Source organism: Xenia sp. Carnegie-2017, unplaced genomic scaffold, assembly GCF_021976095.1.
Source record: "Xenia sp. Carnegie-2017 unplaced genomic scaffold, XeniaSp_v1 HiC_scaffold_23, whole genome shotgun sequence".
NCBI lineage: Eukaryota > Metazoa > Cnidaria > Anthozoa > Malacalcyonacea > Xeniidae > Xenia > Xenia sp. Carnegie-2017.
The window spans coordinates 1,239,322-1,262,175 of record NW_025813486.1 but is presented as its reverse complement, the minus strand read 5'-3'; the positions used below and the strand labels follow the sequence as shown (position 1 = coordinate 1,262,175).

General features: G+C 34.8%; 2 protein-coding genes across 3 annotated transcripts in view; both read right to left on the bottom strand.

Annotated features, from left to right (window-relative positions):
* LOC124449577 overlaps positions 1–9,164 on the bottom strand; it is a 42,648-nt gene extending 33,484 nt beyond the window's left edge. For both annotated transcript variants that reach the window (XM_047000512.1, XM_047000513.1), the window contains exons 1-8: positions 9,049–9,164; positions 8,357–8,479; positions 6,767–6,879; positions 5,559–5,604; positions 4,770–5,105; positions 3,470–3,672; positions 952–1,060; positions 356–519 (exon numbers count right to left, since the gene is read on the bottom strand). In XM_047000512.1, the coding sequence (XP_046856468.1) occupies positions 356–519; positions 952–1,060; positions 3,470–3,672; positions 4,770–5,105; positions 5,559–5,604; positions 6,767–6,832 (924 nt within the window). In that variant the 5' untranslated portion in view covers positions 6,833–6,879; positions 8,357–8,479; positions 9,049–9,164. The remainder of the gene's footprint in view (positions 1–355; positions 520–951; positions 1,061–3,469; positions 3,673–4,769; positions 5,106–5,558; positions 5,605–6,766; positions 6,880–8,356; positions 8,480–9,048) is intronic.
* A 3,807-nt stretch (positions 9,165–12,971) lies between these two features.
* On the bottom strand, positions 12,972–22,484 carry LOC124449579 (probable ATP-dependent RNA helicase DHX40). The gene is made up of 15 exons (XM_047000515.1): positions 22,183–22,484; positions 21,826–21,989; positions 21,371–21,607; positions 20,509–20,707; positions 19,632–19,731; positions 19,439–19,525; positions 18,788–18,859; positions 18,154–18,264; positions 17,840–17,920; positions 16,520–16,792; positions 15,783–15,885; positions 14,454–14,568; positions 13,440–13,509; positions 13,171–13,257; positions 12,972–13,061 (listed from the first exon to the last, which is right to left on the bottom strand). Exons 1-12 carry the CDS (start codon positions 22,466–22,468, stop codon positions 14,461–14,463), a joined length of 1,821 nt encoding a protein of 606 aa, XP_046856471.1. The 5' UTR covers positions 22,469–22,484; the 3' UTR covers positions 12,972–13,061; positions 13,171–13,257; positions 13,440–13,509; positions 14,454–14,460.
* Between the last annotated feature and the right edge of the window lie 370 nt (positions 22,485–22,854).

The following is a 22,854-nucleotide window of genomic DNA, read 5'->3' as shown; positions in this document are numbered from 1 at the left end:
ACTTGATCTCCTTATACTTATGTCATAGTGATGATGGTACATAAGAAATCAATGTATTTGATCTCCTTATACTTATGTCATAGTGAGAATGGTACATAAGAAATCAATGTACTTGATCTCCTTATACTTATGTCATAGTGAGAATGGTACATAAGAAATCAATGTACTTGATCTCCTTATACTTATGTCATAGTGACGATGGTACATAAGAAATCAATGTACTTGATCTCCTTATACTTATGTCATAGTGAGAATGGTACATAAGAAATCAATGTACTAGATCTCCTTATACTTATGTCATAGTAAGGATGGTACATAAGAAATCTATGTACACGGTCCAAAGTATTTAACAAACCTGAACAGTAACAGTCCCATTGGTATAAATACCATACTGCACTGACTGTATATAACCATCGTTTATCACAGACAAGTAAGGCATAAAGTACGTCCCCTCTTGAAGAACAAAAAGTTTGTTTAACGAGTCAGACTTCAATATACCAATCGACTCGACAACGGTATCTAAACGAAAAGGTAACAGCAAAAAGATGAAAATTTAAAACCAGTCCACAAGACGTGACATTATGTTTAAATAAGAAACTACAAAGCTCCCAAACGGAGTACAAGTCTTAATATACGATACTCCTAGTATATGCATAGTAATTATGTACGTCCTAACTGTGCAGTCAGTAATAGTTTAGAAAAAAGGAAAACAAAATTTTTAGTTCATTTCTCGTTTAATTTTTATCCAAATTCAACAAAACTTAAGCACTTTTCCTTTACCGATGAGAAATGAACTCCAAAATTTCGACATAAATAAAAAATACAATTAAAATAAAATACATATTTATGGAGTTATCCTGCTCACAAATAACACACATATACACATACAAACTAGGGGTGAAAACATGACCTTTTTGCGAAGATGATGGATTGTGTTATGTTAGCACTTACCAGGAAGTAAATAATTTGAATTTGCATTGTTTAGATCCACTACACGAAGGTTAGAACCTTTGAGCACAGTCAACATGCATGACGAACTGTCATCGTACGCTTCAAGAATCTGGTAAGGAAACAAGGAATTTAAAACAAATGTAAAATTATGATACCAGGAGGCGTGGAGATGGTAAATAAAGTAAAAGTCACCCCTATTCACACGACATTAACTCAGCCTGGGTTCGATCCGGGTTAAAAATTAACCCATGTTAATTTCTTTGCGTGTAAAGGTTTGACCAGGGTTTAACTTTACCTATCTCTTGTGATGCGTTGCGTTTCTCTGAAGAGGTAGGTTGAGTTGAACCTCAAGTTACAGACAAACACAAGCTGCGTTACTCTACGGAGGTAGGTTGAGTTGAACCTCAAGTTACAAACAAACGCAAGTTGCGTTACTCTAAGGAGGTAGGTTGAGTTGAACCTGAAGTTACAAACAAACGCAAGTTGCGTTACTCTACGGAGGTAGGTTGAGTTGAACCTCAAGTTACAAACAAACGCAAGTTGCGTTACTCTACGGAGGTAGGTTGAGTTGAACCTCAAGTTACAAACAAACGCAAGTTGCGTTACTCTACGGAGGTAGGTTGAGTTGAACCTCAAGGTACAAGCAAACGCATGTTGCGTTACTCTAAAGGGTAGGTTGAGTTGAACCTCAAGTTACAAACAAACACAAGTTGCGTTACTCTAAAGGGGTAGGTTGAGTTGAACCTCAAGGTACAAGCAAACGCATGTTGCGTTACTCTAAAGAGGTTGAGTTGAACCTCAAGTTACAAACAAACACAAGTTGCGTTACTCTAAAGAGGTAGGTTGAGTTGAACCTCAAGTTACAAACAAACACAAGTTGCGTTACTCTAAAGAGATAGGTTGAGTTGAACCTCAAGTTACAAACAAACACAAGTTGCGTTACTCTAAAGAGGTAGGTTGAGTTGAACCTCAAGTTACAAACAAACACAAGTTGCGTTACTCTAAAGGGGTAGGTTGAGTTGAACCTCAAGGTACAAGCAAACGCATGTTGCGTTACTCTAAAGAGATAGGTTGAGTTGAACCTCAAGTTACAAACAAAGACAAGTTGCGTTACTCTACGGAGGTAGGTTGAGTTGAACCTCAAGTTACAAACAAACACATGTTGCGTTACTCTAAGGAGGTAGGTTGAGTTGAACCTCAAGTTACAAACAAACGCAAGTTGCGTTACTCTACGGAGGTAGGTTGAGTTGAACCTCAAGTTACAAGCAAACGCATGTTGCGTTACTCTAAAGAGATAGGTTGAGTTGAACATCAAGTTACAAACAAACACAAGTTGCGTTACTCTAAAGGGGTAGGTTGAGTTGAACCTCAAGGTACAAGCAAACACATGTTGCGTTACTCTAAAGAGATAAGTTGAGTTGAACCTCAAGTTACAAACAAACACAAGTTGCGTTACTCTAAAGAGGTAGGTTGAGTTGAACCTCAAGTTACAAACAAACACAAGTTGCGTTACTCTAAAGGGTAGGTTGAGTTGAACCTCAAGTTACAAACAAACACAAGTTGCGTTACTCTAAAGAGGTAGGTTGAGTTGAACCTCAAGGTACAAGCAAACACATGTTGCGTTACTCTAAAGAGATAGGTTGAGTTGAACCTCAAGTTACAAACAAACACAAGTTGCGTTACTCTAAAGGGGTAGGTTGAGTTGAACCTCAAGTTACAAACAAACACAAGTTGCGTTACTCTAAAGAGGTAGGTTGAGTTGAACCTCAAGGTACAAGCAAACGCATGTTGCGTTACTCTAAAGAGGTAGGTTGAGTTGAACCTCAAGTTACAAACAAACACAAGTTGCGTTACTCTAAAGGGGTAGGTTGAGTTGAACCTCAAGTTACAAACAAACGCAAGTTGCGTTACTCTAAAGAGGTAGGTTGAGTTGAACCTCAAAGTACAAGCAAACGCATGTTGATAAAATCTAAAGAGGTAGGTTGAGTTGAACCTCAAGTTACAAACAAACACAAGTTGCGTTACTCTAAAGGGGTAGGTTGAGTTGAACCTCAAGTTACAAACAAACGCAAGTTGCGTTACTCTAAAGAGGTAGGTTGAGTTGAACCTCAAGTTACAAACAAACGCAAGTTGCGTTACTCTAAAGAGGTAGGTTGAGTTGAACCTCAAGGTACAAGCAAACGCATGTTGATAAAATCTAAAGAGGTAGGTTGAGTTGAACCTCAAGTTACAAACAAACACAAGTTGCGTTACTCTAAAGGGGTAGGTTGAGTTGAACCTCAAGTTACAAACAAACGCAAGTTGCGTTACTCTAAAAAGGTAGATTGAGTTGAACCTCAAGTTACAGACAAACACAAGTTGCGTTATTCTAAAGAGGTAGATTGAGTTGAACCTCAAGTTACAAACAAACACAAGTTGATAAAATCTAAAACAAAGTCCAATAATCCTGCCTATACTGAAGCCTATACCTGTGCAAGAACTAATTGAGAATTCTTTTCATTTATTTTCAAAGTCTTACCTCGGGACAATGAAGACTAACATTGGATAACTCTTCTTCGACGACCTTGATCATAGTTGACACGCTCTTTGCCAAGCATTGAGAAGATAACGTGATCTTGAAGTTTCCGGAAGTCGCATACCAATGTGTTGTTTTCCCAGTGAAAGATGACGGTAAAGTTGTCACGCTGTCACCATAATCCAACGTGTATAAACAGTTGAGAACTGAAAACAGAATACGTTTTTTATAACTACAAAAATAGCTAAGAAAATGTTGCTCACAAACATCATAGTTTGTAAAGACAACGTCTACGAAAATAACAGAAACGGCAACATAAACTTGCAAGATAACGCTAATCAACAGCCATCAATCATGATGTCAGATCAATGTGGGCTCACAGCCGTCAAAGGTTGAAGGTCGAAGTTCAGTCCAAGGTTGAAGGTCAGTCGAAGGTCAATCGAAGGTCGAAGGTCAATCGCAGGTCAGTCGAAGGTTGAAGGTCACAAGAAGTCATCAAACAAACGTTCAAGAGCACGGATAAAATTTTACATACCCTCCCCCCCGAATAAAATAATATAAACTGATAACGTGTACAAGCTAGATCTTTACATATACAGAGAAATGATGTGTTCATCGCTAGCGTTATGTTCATAGATTTAACTTTGGGAACTCTGGTGACTCGTGTTTAATTCTTACCATTCACCGCAATATGGTGAATGGTAAGAATGAAATGATGTGTTCATCGCTAGAGAAATGATGTGTTCATCGCTAGCGTTATGTTCATAGATTTAACTTTGGGAACTCTGGTGACTCGTGTTTAATTCTTACCATTCACCGCAATATGGTCGAGGGCCACAAGTTTTTCACACTTGTTGTGTCACGTGTTACCCTCTTTTAATAAAGTTTAATCAATCAATAATCAATCAATATGGTCAAAATCTGAATTCAAATCACAATTCTGTACATTTGCAATTCTGAAAACTACTATATTTAGCTATTAGCAAATCAAATCTCCATATTTAGTTGTTCTCCAATTAAATCTCTGTATTCAGCTATTAGCCAATCAAGTCATTCCGAAATGTCTAAACCTAACATTAACATTACACAACGCATACAAACAAGGCATTTCCTAAATATGGATAGGGAAATGGTAATTCAACATGATTTTCATCCCTAGATAAAATTTAGATTTTTGGCTTCAAACCGTTGCAGACGACGTGAGACGGGTAATTCAATAAAGTTTGAAAAACTACTGCTTACGCAAACTTAGAAAATACAAAAGTTTTAATCAAAAACAACACAACTACGAAAAATGACTTACCAAGAGGATTCATACTCAATTCAAACAAACTGAACGTGGAGACAACCTTTGGTACGGTCAGAGTTGGTAAATTATTGACACGATAGACTTTATAATACAATGATTCACTTGCTGGATAAGAACATTGAGCATTATTCACTTTCGTGCCGCAAAAGTCAGTACTTCGACTGCAGACGCACACGCCATTTGATATCCCAGCAAGCTTTTGGCCCTGATTAAGGTCTGAGCATGCGCCAATGCATTTATTTACATCAATAGATATAGAAGGCACGTAATCACCAGCAGTTGTGTTAAAACAATCACTCGAGTTTGGTTTAAAACATCCCAAGAACAGCACTATAAATGGAAGTTGGTAAATATATTGATGAATATGTATTACATGAAGTAATTCATGCTAAGTTCTAAAGCACGTGACCTTGAAAGACGGTCATTTCTTGCATTCATAAAAACAGATGCAATGTTGGTCATAAAAAGATTATGTTGGTATTGTCTTGCAATCAAACCCACGTTGATCATGGTTGTTAACAATATTGAAGAATGTTGTTCAAAATTGTGCATAACAGGTGCAACGCAACATGTTTTGATCTTCCTGAACTGCGAGCTCAGACATTTAACCCAAGTATAAGAAACTATAGCTTTTTGACAAATTAAACAGAGTGTCGCTTTTTTTTGTCGCAGTAACAAATCGTAACACACATTTTTTCATACACAGAAACACCGCTCACTGTATCACAGTAATTTCTGTGTCGACAGTGCATAATTTATTAAGTTATTTAACTGAAAAATTACCTTCATTGCTGTCGGCACGTTTGAAAGTCGACACCAAAAACAGCAGCTGAAAGCAAAGAAGTTTAGAAAGAAAGTTTGCGGGTTGATTATTAATACACAAGTAAAATTCTTTTTAAGCGTCATTGGTTAAAATAACCCATGTTCGAAGAACCGTTTCTAGAATAGCTTATACATATATAAGTTTTGAAGTTTAAGAAATATTTATGCCACAGTTGCCCAAATGAACAAGTGCAAAATTGGAGGATGCCATTCGTACGTACAGCCATTTAAAATAGTTTAAATAATTTTAATATTTATGTGAGAAATGAAGGGGATGTTATACATTTTGTGACATGGAGATTAAGCATTTTTATGTTGTTAAAATAGCAATTTTTATTCCATCAGAGGCAGCAAGATTGTTATGAAAAACTCCACTTCTAAAAGGACATAAACCTTTGCCAATTGTTGAACGGCAGTTACCAACTCCAAGAGATCGAAACATTACTTGTGTACAAAGTTACAGACAAGACTGAATTCGGACATGCAGAAAGATAGCATTAAGAGTTTAAGAATTCGATTTTTTATCGTGGACATGAATTTACTGCAGTGCTAATGAAAAAAAAGTCGTATAACATAAAACAAAACTTTTAAAACGCGTATAAAACCTATTTGGAAAGGGTGCTTTGTGACTTTTAAGGTTTGTGTTTTCAGTTTCAGGTTAATTATACAGTACATGTAGCTAGTTAATGCTCTAGAAATAAGTTTTTAATTCAAAGTTTCGTTGAAAAACGTCTACACTATAGCACAAAAATTGTGTGTATATTTTCTGCCTCTTGGCAACGAAAACAAAGACAGGTGACTGTAGTTGCCAGTTAGCTATACATCAAGAGAAAAAGTAATATAATGTACATGTATTGCCAAATGGTTTCAAAAATAGCGGCGTAGTTGCGGAAAAAGTATTTTATTAGTCGTAAAAAACCTCAATAGATGACAAACTTTGTCTTTCATTATATTGATGGGTGCTCAATGGCTGAAAGAAATTTTCATTTTTCCCAAGGGTTACTTTGATAGGACGTATTATTTGGTAGAACATAACAAAATCGACATAATTCATAAAAGAGCAACACAAGACGAAGAAAATATAAAAAAACCACAAAACACATACATACATATTCACAAGACAAAACAAAACAAAAATAATGACGATTCGCTAAGCCAATTAAACTTACTGAAACAAGCGAAACACTTCTAAAAGATCTTTCGTCCATTGCTTTCCAAAACGTTCCTTTAAACATCAATAGTTTAATACTTTCTAGGCTTCTTAATACGTCTTTAATTCACACTATATCATAGAGAAAAACATGTTTCATTATAAACAATCACACAGTAAATGAGACTTCGTTTGTACAGCTCACATATATATATATATGAAAGAATCTAGTTACAACAGCTGCCTGAGTACTTTAAACAAACCGGCGGAAGAAAACGCTTGCAATTGTAAACAAGTCACGATCGCCCATTAGTAAGCTACAAAATTAGCAATATTCAATATGAATGTCTACGGCGATAACATTTTCTCCTAAATTATAATAACTATAAGCCACATGCATTAAAAAAATTTTTAAAAACTGCTTTAAGTAGCTAATCGTTATCAGGGTATTTATAACGACGTTAGGCGCCAATGATAGCTAGGTGTTTATCAGTAATTAAGAAAAGAGACTGTATCAAGATTAAAAGATAGCTTATGACAAGACATATGGCAAAATAAAGGCCTTGATTATTGAGAAAATAGAAGTTACTGGGATGACGAAAACTTTTAGGCGAGAGTACATGGCTTACACTGTTGAAGAAAGCGCTTTTTTCATGCTCGGTCAGGCATATTCTTTATTAAAAAGCATTGACTTCATTAATATTATATGATTCAAAACTCTTTAGAATTAACAAGAAAGAGAAGCCGCTCCTGTTGAATATCAACTTCTCGAAAGTTTCAAAAATCTTGTGAAAGGTATAAAGCTGTTGGTGAAAGGTATAAAGGTATATGACTTCAACTTTGAGTCATAGCTAATACAAATAAAACGTTTATGAACAAACAGCATAAAAATAAAACACAGTTTAATAAAAACAAAAGTGTTTTTTTCTATACTTCGTTCTACTCCATGCAGAATGGTTACGTTTAAACAAAAATACAACTGTAAACACATTATATTAAGAGCATACGACCTTAGCCAAAATGTAGCTACAAAAACAGCTAAGCTTTTCAAATCAAAAATAAAAACATATTACAAAAAACGAGAATAGATTTTTTATTTTAACAGTAATTAAATCGCTCAAAGGCTTCCAAAAAGCACACAAGTTACAAGACACTTGCACATTTTATATGAAATTAAAAATTGTAAATTTTCTACATATATCTTGATCCAAACGACTAATAAAATGCGTCACGAAAAAACACCCGGGTAGAACAGAAGAAAAGTGTGCATGCTAGAAACGATGTGATTCTGTTTGATAAATCCTCTTTTAATATGAAGAAGTTTCTGTTAAGTTATAAAATGAGAATTTATATACAAACGACAGCGCTCTTTCTAGTCATGAATCATACGTAGATGCGTGCATGTTGTATAATTAAGTAAACAGCTAAATAGCTCGCACGTTCTGTATATTTTGCTAAAAAGCAAAAAACCTTCAAAAAAATCCTTCTTTGAACTAAAACATAGCTATATACTTGCTCGTGCAATGCTTAATGATAAAAAATCGCCACATCCAACGAAATATAGCGAATTTTACAATGTTAAATTTCATGTCATTTTTGATAAACTTACCTTTAATGTTGGTTATACGGTAAAAAGTCGATACAATTTCTACAACTTTTTCATCATCAAGAATGATGTTTATACACAATGTTCAACGAAGAAAAATCTCCCAGCAAATGTGTTAATGATCAACTGGAAATACGAACAGGAGATTTTATCAATGAATAACAAGGTGTTTCTGACAATTATTTAGCATATCATGAAACATTTTCTTAAATTGACAGGTGTTTAGCTGGTTCAGAGAGCGTGATAGCTATAATGACATACACTAACGACACTTTACTTAACTATAGCTACTTCAATAAAAACATCTTTGTATAGCAGCGAGAAATGAGTACAAAACGATGACCTAGCTTCTCAAAGAAGCAAGAGTTTACACAAAACTTGTAGCAAAATATGACCAAAGTGGACAAAATACAGAATTCAATTACATTTTACATATAAAAAATTGCAACGACAAAAAATAGATTTAAATACAAAACAATTTTCATTCATTTGGTTGATTTTTCACATTTCCTCGCGAGATATCGTTTTCTGGACGCGTCAAATTGACTCTGAAGATGACTACCGCTAAGGTTGTCAAAACGTCAGTCGACAACAACAAAAACAGTCCTTCTCAGGACTATACTAACCTGGACGTTCTACATTTACAAACATATATTCTATAATGGTAAATTTCATGTCGTTTCTGATAAACTTACCTTTAATGTTGACTATACGGTAAAAAGTCGATATTTCTACAACTTTTTCGTGATCAAGAATGATGTTTATACACCACGTTCGACAAAGAAAAATCTTCCAGCAAATGTGTTAATGATCAACTAGAAACACGAACAGGAGAGTTCAGAAATGAAGAGCAAGATGTTTCAAGCTATTGTTAAAATATAGTCAAACATTTTCTCAAGTGTATAGGTGAACAGCTGGTTCAATAATATAGGTTCAATCCATTAGACCCTATAATCACGAGAACACTTCACTGTTTTCAAATAAAGAGCAAAACGATTGGGCGGATATCTCCGAAAAAGTAATAATAGAGAAATTAAGACAAGAGTTTCTACGAAACCCGTAAACATACTCCAATAAAAAAATTATCAAAGACTATATAACATAAATATAATTTACCTTTACATTTAAAAAATCTTGATGCCAAAAATGAACAGACATAGATAAAACAATTTCAATTCATTTAGCTGATTTCCCAAATTTTCTTGCGAAATATCTTTCTCTAGCTGCATTAATAGATTCGTCGTCGTTTCTTCGTGAAGAGGAGAAAGCGTTTGAGCTCTTGCAAAATGATGCTGTAACATTAAAACACGTACATGTTTAAGCCTACTGACATCACTTAGTGGACGCATTTTTGATGCAATGCAAACAAGCCATTAATAAACTTAACTTCATCAATTATTTATACCATTCGTATAAGTGCATTAAATGTCGTGCAATAAAGGTATTTGAGACTGTCGTAGATAAGCCGATAAACAGTTTATTTGATTCTTAACTTACAGTCATAGAAAATAGTTTCTATGATTGAAAATCGTTATCACAGACGATTTTTAAAGTTTCAACAAACTTGTTCGAATTACTATTGACAAATAAAGTTTCCACCTCGTTAATGCCAGCATAATTAAAGCACTCTAAGCTAGTTTCTAAAAAAGTTCTTTTTCGTTCATTATTTATAAAGACCACATTAAATACTCAAGTCGTGTCATTCAAAATCATGTCACAATCACGTATAATGGAAAATTTCTCATCATTTCTGTCCACGTAAAATTTACAATAACAAGGGTTCGGGGATACTGCAAAATTTAAAAAAACACTGACTTTTGACTCGTACTTTAAATCAACCATAAAATGCTTCTTATATTTATTTCATTTCTTCATGAACTTGCTTTTAATTTTGATTCATGTACCAATAGGCGAACATCCATTGACTTCGTGGTAATAAAAACATTTTTAATTAAACCTATCGCAGTCTAACAGGCGGCGAGAGCACGCAAGGCCGGTGGGCGGTAGCATGTACATCTCATAAAATATAATAACAGCCAAAAATAAAGCAAAGCGCAAAGGTTGAAAAACCTCATTTACGTATGCTGTAAATAAGTTTAATGCATCATAAATACAGCAAAACGCAAAGGTTGAAAAACCTCATTTACGTATGCTGTAAATAAGTTTAATGCATCAAAAATAAAGCAAAGCGCAAAGGTTGAAAAACCTCATTTACGTATGCTGTAAATAAGTTTAATGCATCATAAATACAGCAAAACGCAAAGGTTGAAAAACCTCATTTACGTATGCTGTAAATAAGTTTAATGCATCAAAAATAAAGCAAAGCGCAAAGGTTGAAAAACCTCATTTACGTATGCTGTAAATAAGTTTAATGCATCATGAATGTATAAGCAACGATGGGCTTCATGGCAAACAAGGATTTATCTGCTTTAAAGATAACATTCAATTAGCCAAACCATTTGTATAATTGATGCCTAAATTGTCTAAATTGAGTCCCACCTTCAACACTAACGTTAAGAAATTATATAATTTATTCATCATTAAATTATAAACTTCGCGTTCGTAATGTAATTCATGAGAGAGAAAAGCGTCACAATTATCACGAAATAAATTATCACTTCTCTTACATAACAATAACCAGGACAAGCAGACAATTTAAATAAAATAAAACAAATTCCGAAAACGGATATCTGTTTTCTTGATATTCATGACAATACAAGAGTTTGGACACGGAGTAGGTTAGTTTGGATACTCTGAGTCTAAACTCTTTTATTATCTTGAGTATCAAGAAAACGAGAAGTCTGTATTCGGAGTTTGTTTAGTTTGTTTAACAAAACAATATGATGATAACAACACGTACAATCTGCTGTAAATCCGCTTTCTAATAATGCATATTTACGCCCATTTCGGAGAAGGGTGGAGGGGTGTAAAGAAAAGAAAATCTTGTTAACAAAACGCAACTTTCTTTACATTGAACCTTTCCTGAAGAAAATGGTCATGTGGCCGTAAGGCGTGGTCACACGTACAATTTAAGGGAAAGTAACAGGAAGTATTATACACACGTTACAATTTAGTGACGTTACCATCAATTGCACATCTATATACACATGTTACCACCAATTATACATCAATATACACACGTCACAATCAATTATACATCTATATATACACACGTCACAATCAATTATACATCAATATACACACGTTATCATCAATTATACATCAATATACACACGTCACAATCAATTATACATCTATATATACACACGTCACAATCAATTATACATCAATATATACACGTCACAATCAATTATACATCTATATATACACGTCACAATCAATTATACATCTATATACACACGTCACAATCAATTATACATCAATATACACACGTCACAATCAATTATACATCAATATACACACGTCACAATCAATTTTACATCAATATGCACATGTTATCATCAATTATACATCAATATACACACGTCACAATCAATTATACATCTATATATACACACGTCACAATCAATTATACATCAATGTACACACGTCACAATCAATTATACATCAATATACACACGTCACAATCAATTATACATCAACATACACACGTCACAATCAATTATACATCAATATGCACATGTTATCATAAATTATACATCAATATACACACGTCACAATCAATTATACATCTATATATACACACGTCACAATCAATTATACATCAATATACACACGTCACAATCAATTATACATCTATATATACACGTCACAATCAATTATACATCAATATACACACGTTATCATCAATTATACATCAATATACACACGTCACAATCAATTATACATCTATATATACACGTCACAATCAATTATACATCAATATACACACGTTATCATCAATTATACATCAATATACACACGTCACAATCAATTATACATCTATATATACACACGTCACAATCAATTATACATCAATATACACACGTCACAATCAATTATACATCAATATACACACGTCACAATTAATTATACATCTATATATACACGTCACAATCAATTATACATCAATATACACACGTCACAATTAATTATACATCTATATATACACACGTCACAATCAATTATACATCTATATACACACGTCACAATTAATTATACATCTATATATACACACGTCACAATCAATTATACATCAATATACACACGTCACAATTAATTATACATCTATATATACACACGTCACAATCAATTATACATCAATATACACACGTCACAATTAATTATACATCTATATATACACACGTCACAATCAATTATACATCAATATACACACGTCACAATTAATTATACATCTATATATACACACGTCACAATCAATTATACATCAATATACACACGTTATCATCAATTATACATCAATATACACACGTCACAATCAATTATACATCAATATACACACGTTATCATCAATTATACATCTATATATACACACTACCAACTATACACATACATACACAGGTTACTATCAGTTATACATATATATACACGTTATCATCAATTATTCATTGCACATACCATCTCTTAAAGTTTGTTTTTCACAAGCAATGTGTAAATGTCCCTGAGATCGTACTTCATCTAGTCCAAAATGAAGTTCATTTGCTTCATGAACACGTGGCAGTAAATTGTGTACTCTTTCATACGAAATCTAAAGATTTTTGGAATAAAGAAAGTTTTCGACTAGTTTTTCTCAATTGACATTAAAAACCATTTTTCAGAATTCTGCATCATATTAAATGAAAGAAATTAATGATTACTTGACAAACGTTCTTGACAAAAATCTTGGAGGTCCATATGACATCACTAAACATTATCCAATCAACATCACTTTCTTGTCCAAACATCTAGTTTATAATGCAAAATAAATTTTACGAGCACTTCGGACAGGGGCGGAGGAGTGTACATAAAACCAGATTGAAATTTATATTGAACCTCTCCTGAAAATGGTCACGTGGCCGTAAGGCGTGGTCTCACGTACAATTTAAGGGAAAGTGACAGGAAGTATTAACAAAATGTGCAATTTTACCGCTGAAGAAGGATGAAGATGTACCGACGTTCCATGTCCATCCATTGTTCGAAAACTTTTACTCAGTCCCCTGATAAAAACAAGAGAAGTAAATGACGTCATGTATATATTAATTAAAATTAACGTTTTAAGGAGGTTGTCAATAATAGTGTCGTTTTAAAAGCAACTACTTTTAATTGATGTTTTAGACTACACGCCAAAAGTCAAGGTTACGTTCACTGTTGTTCTAAAAACGAAGAGAAACGACTAATGAACACGCAGTGAGGAAGTCAAGGTTACTTTCACTGTTGTTGTAAAAACGAAGAGAAACGACTAATGAACACGCAGTGAGGAAGTCAAGGTTACGTTCACTGTTGTTGTAAAAACGAAGAGAAACGACTAATGAACACGCAGTGAGGAAGTCAAGGTTACGTTCACTGTTGCTTTAAAAACGAAGAGAAACGACTAATGAACACGCAGTGAGGAAGTCAAGGTTACGTTCACTGTTGTTTTAAAAACGAAGAGAAACGACTAATGAACACGCAGTGAGGAAGTCAAGGTTACGTTCACTGTTGTTTTAAAAACGAAGAGAAACGACTAATGAACACGCAGTGAGGAAGTCAAGGTTACGTTCACTGTTGTTTTAAAAACGAAGAGAAACGACTAATGAACACGCAGTGAGGAAGTCAAGGTTACTTTCACTGTTGTTGTAAAAACGAAGAGAAACGACTAATGAACACGCAGTGAAGTGTAATTCAAAATGTAACGAAGAATTGACTACAATCAAACAAAAGCCGCCATTAAGAGCTTTGTGGTGTTTCTTTCAGTATAGTGCTGTCATTTAGCAATGACTTTCTAGTTCTGTAATAAAAGAAAATTGACCTTAAGATGTTTACTTTTGTTCAATACATGATGAAAACAAACTAATCAACACCCAAGTTTTACTTAAATTGTACACGTCAATGTAAGTTTTTCCCACGTCAAATGTATCCATAAAGTTCCCAATTTAACCCGTAATATCCGTAGATAACCTACTTTCTCGCTATTTTGAAAACAATCCTTGACAAAGAGCATTTACAATTGAATCCTTCTTGGTTGGCGCTCTCTCACACTGTGACACTTGAAAGCATTTTTCTTCGCCGTTCTTTCTCTTCGTTTTATGAGAAAAAATATATATGAAATTTGATTAAAAAAGTTGAAGTCGATGTCCATCTAGTTGCCATGCATATTGTCTAGATGCCACAGTACTATCACGTGTGAGTAATTCACGTGACATCTGAGTTGTTCTAGATGCCACAGTACTACCACGTGTTAATACTTCACGTGACAACTGAATTGTTCTAGATGCCACAGTACTACCACGTGTGAGTACTTCACGTGACATCTGAATTGTTCTAGATGTCACAGTACTACCACGTGTGAATACTTCACGTGACTTCCGATGTGGTTGTCGATTTTAAACTTGATGACCAAAACATAAAGTCGACGTTAAGGATCTTTCATACGCCTTTAGCTAAAATCGTTATTTCTCGTGTTACACTGGATTTAAGGATGTCTTTAAGACGTAATCAAGGTTAACAATAATATATTAATGTTATTAGCACTAATAACGAAATCTGATGACACAGCGGCATTAAAAACAGCAATTCAGCAGCACTATTAAATACAGTGCATTAACCACGGTGTTTTGCATGATGTTTTAGACTACACGCCAAAAGTCAAGATTACTTTCACTGTTGTTTTAAAAACGAAGAGAAACGACTAATGAACACGCAGTGAGGAAGTCAAGGTTACTTTCACTGTTGTTTTAAAAACGAAGAGAAACGACTAATGAACACGCAGTGAGGAAGTCAAGGTTACTTTCACTGTTGTTTTAAAAACGAAGAGAAACGACTAATGAACACGCAGTGAGGAAGTCAAGGTTACTTTCACTGTTGTTGTAAAAACGAAGAGAAACGACTAATGAACACGCAGTGAGGAAGTCAAGGTTACTTTCACTGTTGTTTTAAAAACGAAGAGAAACGACTAATGAACACGCAGTGAGGAAGTCAAGGTTACTTTCACTGTTGTTGTAAAAACGAAGGGAAACGACTAATGAACACGCAGTGAGGAAGTCAAGGTTACTTTCACTGTTGTTTTAAAAACGAAGAGAAACGACTAATGAACACGCAGTGAGGAAGTCAAGGTTACTTTCACTGTTGTTTTAAAAACAAAGAGAAACGACTAATGAACACGCAGTTAAGTGTAATTCAAAATGTAACAAACGACTTTTCCGAAGAATTGACTACAATCAAACAAAAGCCACCATTAAGAGTTATTTGCAAAACACAATATCACGAGAATCGACAATTAACATGAACGTACCTGTCGTTTAGCAATCGCCAGGAGTTGCTCGCGTATTTTAGAAGCTGTTTTCAATGCTCTCCAATGACAGTAATGATCGCGACACCATTTTACAGGATTATCACTAAGAAAAAAGAAGTTTCTTTTCTCATACATGGTACAGGCTAGAGTATATGAGTAATTGTTCAAGTTTAAATCGTCTCTGGGGAAAATGCCATGCTAGACTTTATACGGTTTCACGTTTCTACATCAAATCACCCCAGATGAAGATACTAGATTGGAGTATAAAAGACTCAAGTTACAACATTAGACCATTTCTGATGAAAAACGAGACTGGGGTATATAACAACTTAAGTTTCAACACCAGATCACTTCTGATGAAGACACTTGACTGGAGTATATAAGAACTCAAGTTTATAGACTTTGAAGTGAAGCTTAAGACACTAGACTGGAGTATATGAGGACTGAAGTCTTAACATCAGATCACCCTGATGAAGACACTGGACTGGAGTATATAAGGACTCAAGTTTCAACATCAGATCACTCCTGATGAAGACACAACTCTGGAGTATATAAGACTCAAGTTTCAACATCAGATCACTCCTGATGAAGACAATAGACTGGAGTATATAAGAACTCAAGTTTCAACATCAGATCACTTCTGATGATAACACTAGACTGGAGTATAAAAGGACTCAAGTTTCAACATTAAATCACTCCAAAATGAAAGACAACTAACTCAACGAACAAAAACAAACCTGCGAAAGCATTCATTGAACACGAACAACAACATCATAAAATCATTATGTCCACCCGCAAACCGGGCAAGCTCGGCCCAAACGTTAGTCGCCTGCGATAGGCCTTTGCGATTAGGAGGACGCAAAAACACATCTTCCACAGAGAGCATTGCAACGATCGTAACAGCAGAATCCAAACAGTCAAACTCTAGCGACGCTAGAACTATCCTAGAAAGACTTGGAGAGAGTGGAAAATGTACCATTCTTCGACCAGCTGTAGTGATGGTAGATTGTCTGCAAAAGGGTAAGAAAGTTGATTTTTGTTTAGCTTTGTACTCTGCAGCTATTTACAAAGGCTCGAAATCGATTAATAATAATCACACGGATAAATCTCAAAAACGAAAACTGACAGAGTTATCTAGTATTAGTAAAGTCAGTTCAGTTTAAAATGAAATTCAAGAGCGACGCCACCTGGGATCTGAATTTAACAGGAAAATGGGCAACACGTGTAAGTAAGAGACTCCAGGCATAAATCATTTTAACAAATGATCGAAAAGGGCGGGCATCATTTTAAAAAAGGATCTAAGGGATAGTGCTAGGATATGTGATTCAGACATCAGTCAATATGGAGAAAATAAAGATTTAAGACTTTCTAAATTTGAAGATTTGCGTGACATAATACATCATATATCCCCCTCCTCCTCCCCCCCCCAAAAAAAAAACAAAAAAAATCTGCACGGATTTAACATTTTGAATAGAGATCCAAAGATAGAAAAAACTTTGCCTTTTGACTGGTAATTTGAATCAATATTTATTTTATTCCTCCTTTAAATATCCCATTTCATTATGATTCCTGTATCCTGAGGTGACCATCCATTGACTTCATGGAAAATGAAAATATTTTAAAGTAAATGGTTTGAACCCGGGAGTATAGTTACATGCAGTGCTGTAGAACTAAATTTATCAGATGGGGGGCTCTCTTGACAAAGCTGAAGCCATAAAATTATGAAAAATTACCCATTTCAAAGGTAGAAGGGGTTCCTCCCCAAGTGCCCTCCCCCCCCCCACTTATACAGCACTGGTTTCATGTTTGTAAATGTAGATCGTCCAGGTTAGTAGAGTCCTGAGAAGGACTGATGGTGTAGGTGTTGACTTACGTTTCGACGACCTCAGCGGTAACAGTCCTTCTCAAGACTCTAAAAACCTCGACGATCTACATTTACAAACATGAAAACATTTTTAATAAACCGAGCTAGAAGCAAGTCAACAAATAGCCATGAAATGATCACAAAACACATAAGTATTGCAACAAAAAATTACCACGAAAAACTATATGCTGACCTATCTATTGCCCCAAGAATAAATAATCTTTTCATCGCTTCCACAACAATTCTCTCTTCAGGTGGATCAAGATAGTCAAATCTTTAAAAGCAAACAGCAAAATGTTGAATACAATGAATGGTTTGAACACGGGAGTATATTTACATGTTTACAGATGTAGATCTTCATGCACTCCATGCCCCCCTCCCCTCCCCCGCCGCCATAAAAAATCGGGGAAATCAAGGCCTGCGAAAAATAAGTATTAGTAAGCCAAGGGGTTAGCTTCAAAACGCGCATTACATGGATTCCTTGTATAAACAGTTACAAAAACCCACCTTAAGACGTCATCAATATGCATCGTTTTGAGATACAGCACAACTTTTGCCAAATTTGTCCTTTGAATCTCAGGAGTTGTTTCACTTGACATAAGCTCGTCGTAGACTTCTCTATCATACAAGAAAACATGTCAAGACACATTGAAACGTATAGTTATCGTAACAACTACAGTAGCATACTACTGCATATCCTCTTTTTTAGACACCATTGCAAGACTGTCCCGGCAAACTACGAGTTGTCATTGCAAAACTCTCTGGACTGTGAGCTTAATTTGTGACATTTTTTGAATAATACTAGCCACGAGTTGTATTTGTAAAATTGTCGCAACAACTATAGCCCTGTGATGTTGGCTACACTTTATCCTTTTCTTAACGCTTCCCTACGGAGAAAGCAACTTCTCTCGCCCAGGTCAGCGTGTCTGAATAAATGTTTTCACGCCTGGTTCGTGCATTTTTGTGAATAAACAACTATTACTTTTGTCGATTACTCGGCCGATGTGTGTAAATATTGGTTCTTTAAAATCGGCAACGGCAATCTGTGTTCTTTTTCAAACATCTCTTCACCATTAATTGTCGTGAATGTAAACGTCAAACCGGCTGACATGCTATGAGTTAACTCAATAGAAAGTCAAACCTTGTGTAAAGTCGATAGCAAATCCCATCGTTAGTTCGGCCAGCCCTTCCTGCTCTTTGCAAAGCTTCGGAACTATAAAAATGGCGGGAAAACACTACAATCAAACAGACCAAAACTTCAAATATCGTTGAAAGAGGAGTTGCAACTCTTCATACAGCATTATTATAGACATGAAAATTTAACGGCATTAAAATTAAGTTTGAAGGCAACAGAGGAGCTCGTGCGATATTAATTTAACTAAGAGAATGTTGAGTTAGATGATAGCAGAGGAACTCGTTAGATATAAGTAGATATAAATTTAGCTAAGAGAAAGATGAGATCAAAGTTTGAAAGTTACACAAATAAAGTAAATGGTTTGAACCCGGGAGTATCGTTACATGTTTGTAAATGTCGATCGTTCAGGTTGGTATAGTCCTGAGAAGGACTGTTTTTGTTGTTGTTGACTGACGTTTCGACAACCTTAGCGGTAGTCATCTTCAGAGTCAAAAAGAGCCATTCAGAGGCTTCAGAGCCATTTTTCACTCTGAAGATTACTACCGCTAAGGTTGTCGAAACGTCAGTCAACAACAACAAAAACAGTCCTTCTCAGGACTATACCAACCTGAACGATCGACATTTACAAACATATAAAGTTACAAAAATCGCACAAACCGTGAAATTAAGACGATATTGAGCGAATCCAAGCCAGTTCTTGGATTATGAGATAGTTGCTTTACAAAACCACAATCAATTACGTATCTGTATCAAAAATAAACAAAACAATTCCGTGATAAAATTGAACCAAACCCAAATCAAACAGACAGATCTTGGAGACTTGTTTTTCAATAGCAGCTCCTGAGCGTACCTGATACCCTCAATGGTTAAAGATGTTGCTGCAATATTTGTTGCCACAACAATTTTTCTGACTCCTTTCTCAACAGGAGCAAACACTCGTCTCTGTAAATCTGAAACAAATACAAATAAAAGGAAACAAAAACCACATGTCAATTTTTTCATGTATGATCAGGAATGGCATCACAATACTGAACTAGAAGGGCTTAATTCTGTCTCATAAAAGTCTCATAAAAGCTAATAAACAATAATTTTTTATATAGATAACCTACCATACTGAGCTGAGTACATAGATTACAATCCTAAACTAAACACTGACCACTATCATTACATAAACAATATCACACCTGTAGACATAGATTACCATCGTAAACTAAACATTGACCACCATCATTAAACAATGTCATCTGTAGACAAAGATTACCATCGTAAACTAAACATTGACCACCATCATTAAACAATGTCATCTGTAGACATAGATTACCATCGTAAACTAAACATTGACCACCATCATTAAACAAGGTCATCTGTAGACATAGATTACCATCCTAAACTAAACATTGACCACCATCATTAAACAATGTCCTCTGTAGACATAGATTACCATCCTAAACTAAACATTGACCACCATCATTAAACAATGTCCTCTGTAGACATAGATTACCATCCTAAACTAAACATTGACCACCATCATTAAACAATGTCCTCTGTAGACATAGATTACCATCCTAAACTAAACATTGACCACCATCATTAAACAATGTCCTCTGTAGACATAGATTACCATCCTAAACTAAACATTGACCAACATCATTAAACAATGTCATCTGTAGACATAGAGTACCATCCTAAACTAAACATTGACCACCATCATGATTTAAAAACGTTACCTGTTGACATTGACCCATAAAGAGGTAAAATTAATAATGCTTCTACATCATGACTGGACACATCATATCTGTAGTCAATATTTTCTGCTTTCTCGTACAGTTTATCACAACAATTTTCAATTTCTTCATGACCAGTAAGGAAAAGTAATATATGACCAGGTGGTGAGTCGACATGGATTTCAATTGCTTTATTTACTGCCTAAAATGGAATGTTGTTCATATCAAATAATAAATACCTGTTTGCCATCTGTGTAAACCAATTTGGGCTCATCAAGAAAATGAAATATATTTTTCGTGTTTGCATTGGCATATGCAAACCTCAGAGACAAAAGGGAAAACTCTGGGGAAAGTTGTACTGATCTGCTCTCATACACAAACACAGTAAACATCTTCTATTTCTTAACCATAATTTTTCATTAATTGCAGTCTTACATGGCATGTCATACATGTTTGACCATCCAGGTTGGTAGAGTCCTAAGACGGACTGTTGACAATGTTGGTGACAATGTTTCAACTACATTAGCGGTAATTGTAAGCTCGTAACCTGCATACGTACCGCTTGGCGTTAGTCATAAGCCGAAATAAAACTTTTTCAACTGACAGTTTTAACCTTTTACATGTTACTTTAACTCTTTTAGTCTCAATAAATTGAGGGAAAACAGTTTGTCAAAACACTTAACAATCTCAACCAAGATTTCCCCATTATAATTTTGCATTTACAGTTGTCACATACAAGATGACATCATCTACAGATAATTTCCAATGTTTTGTATGGGGCAAAATATGAAGAATTATAAGTAAGCTCTCAGCCAATCACAATCAACATTGAACAAACATTTTATGATGAACATATGTTATTTACCGCGGTTAAATAATGAGGCATGTCAATATCATCTTTCCCAACCATGTTGCAGTAAATAGTCTTCACTGGAAACAGACGACCTGGGATTTCAAGGATAGGACAAGAACCAAAAAAATTGGAGAACTTCTCTTGATTTAAAGATGCAGACATAATAATTATTTTCAGAGGATTTCTTCGTCCCAGCAGTTTTCCTTCATTGGAAATAAACAGTCTTTTTACAAGACCAAATAATATATCCTACAATGACAATTGCAAAAACATGTACATAAATTTCAAAGTCACTGTAAAACCAATTTCTGAAACATAGAATTATTTTATAGGTAGTTTACTCTTTGATTATAATTTGCACCAGAATTTTAACAATCATGCAGTTATTTTACCGTATCAATCAAGCAGTTATTTTACCGTATCAATCAAGCAGTTATTTTACCGTATCAATCAAGCAGTTATTTTACCGTATCAAGACTTCTTTCGTGAGCTTCGTCCAATATTATGCAATCATACTCTTGCAATAAAGGATCTTCGATAAACTCTCGCAGTAAACATCCGTCAGTCAAATACTTTATGCGAGTTTTTGACGATGCGCACTCGTCGAAACGAACTTGATAGCCGACAAGATCTATGGCATTGAACATCATTGATCATAATTGTGTAAAGAAAGTTTTTATTTTACAGCGCGACTACAGTTTTCAGTGAAGTTGGAAGAATCAAAACTTTCTGCTAAATAACCATTAACCATGATACCAAAACACTTAATGTAACACGAAAAAAACTTAATGTAATCAGTCCATCACAAAAATTTATGTGCGTACCTCCGAGTTTGCAATTCATTTCATCTGAGACACGAGCAGCTAAAGCTATCGCTCCAATCTTCCTTGGCTGGGTAATGGCGATTTTGCCGCTATTCCCGCTCAACCAGTGTCTGTACAAAAATTGCGGTATTTGGGTGGATTTTCCACTGCCTGTTTCAGCAACCACAATAAAGACGTCATTCTCCTCGACGGCATTCATGATTTCTTTTCTAAACTTATTAATGGGTAAATTTTTGGCAGATAAAGCCGCACATGGAGATGACAGAAATTGAGAACTGGCCGCCATATTGGATTGTGCACATTACACTTGTAAAGTTAGCGGTCAATAAATTACAAATATAAAATCAAACTCTCTATAATGTCTATATTGTTTATTCAATCAGTTCTTATTTTTTGTATCCGCTTGCAGCTTTTTTTTGAATTTCATTTCACTTTTTTTTAATTCCATTTCACTTATCAAACATTTTGAAGTATTTAAATGACATAAACAAGCAAGATCACATTAGAAACCACAACCATAGACGTGACTTTGTCAGTGAGATTTTTTTTTCAATTTCACAGAGCATTGATTTTTTACTTTTTCAAAAGCATATTATGAAATGGAAGGAACGGTCATGAGCTTAAAATAAACAATTTCATTTGGAATGTATCTACTTCACAGTTTTAGACTTT

Bases quoted from the DNA above. Each gene is read 5' to 3' on its own strand.
- LOC124449579 (XM_047000515.1), bottom strand. From the start codon at position 22,468: ATGGCGGCCAGTTCTCAATTTCTGTCATCTCCATGTGCGGCTTTATCT. The intron at 19,732-20,508 runs GTAACGTTTTTA...TATTTGTTTCAG, and splicing joins TTATGGGTCAATGTCAACAG to ATTTACAGAGACGAGTGTTT. The intron at 16,793-17,839 runs GTCAGCATATAG...ACCCTTTTGCAG, and splicing joins ATTCTTGGGGCAATAGATAG to ACAATCTACCATCACTACAG.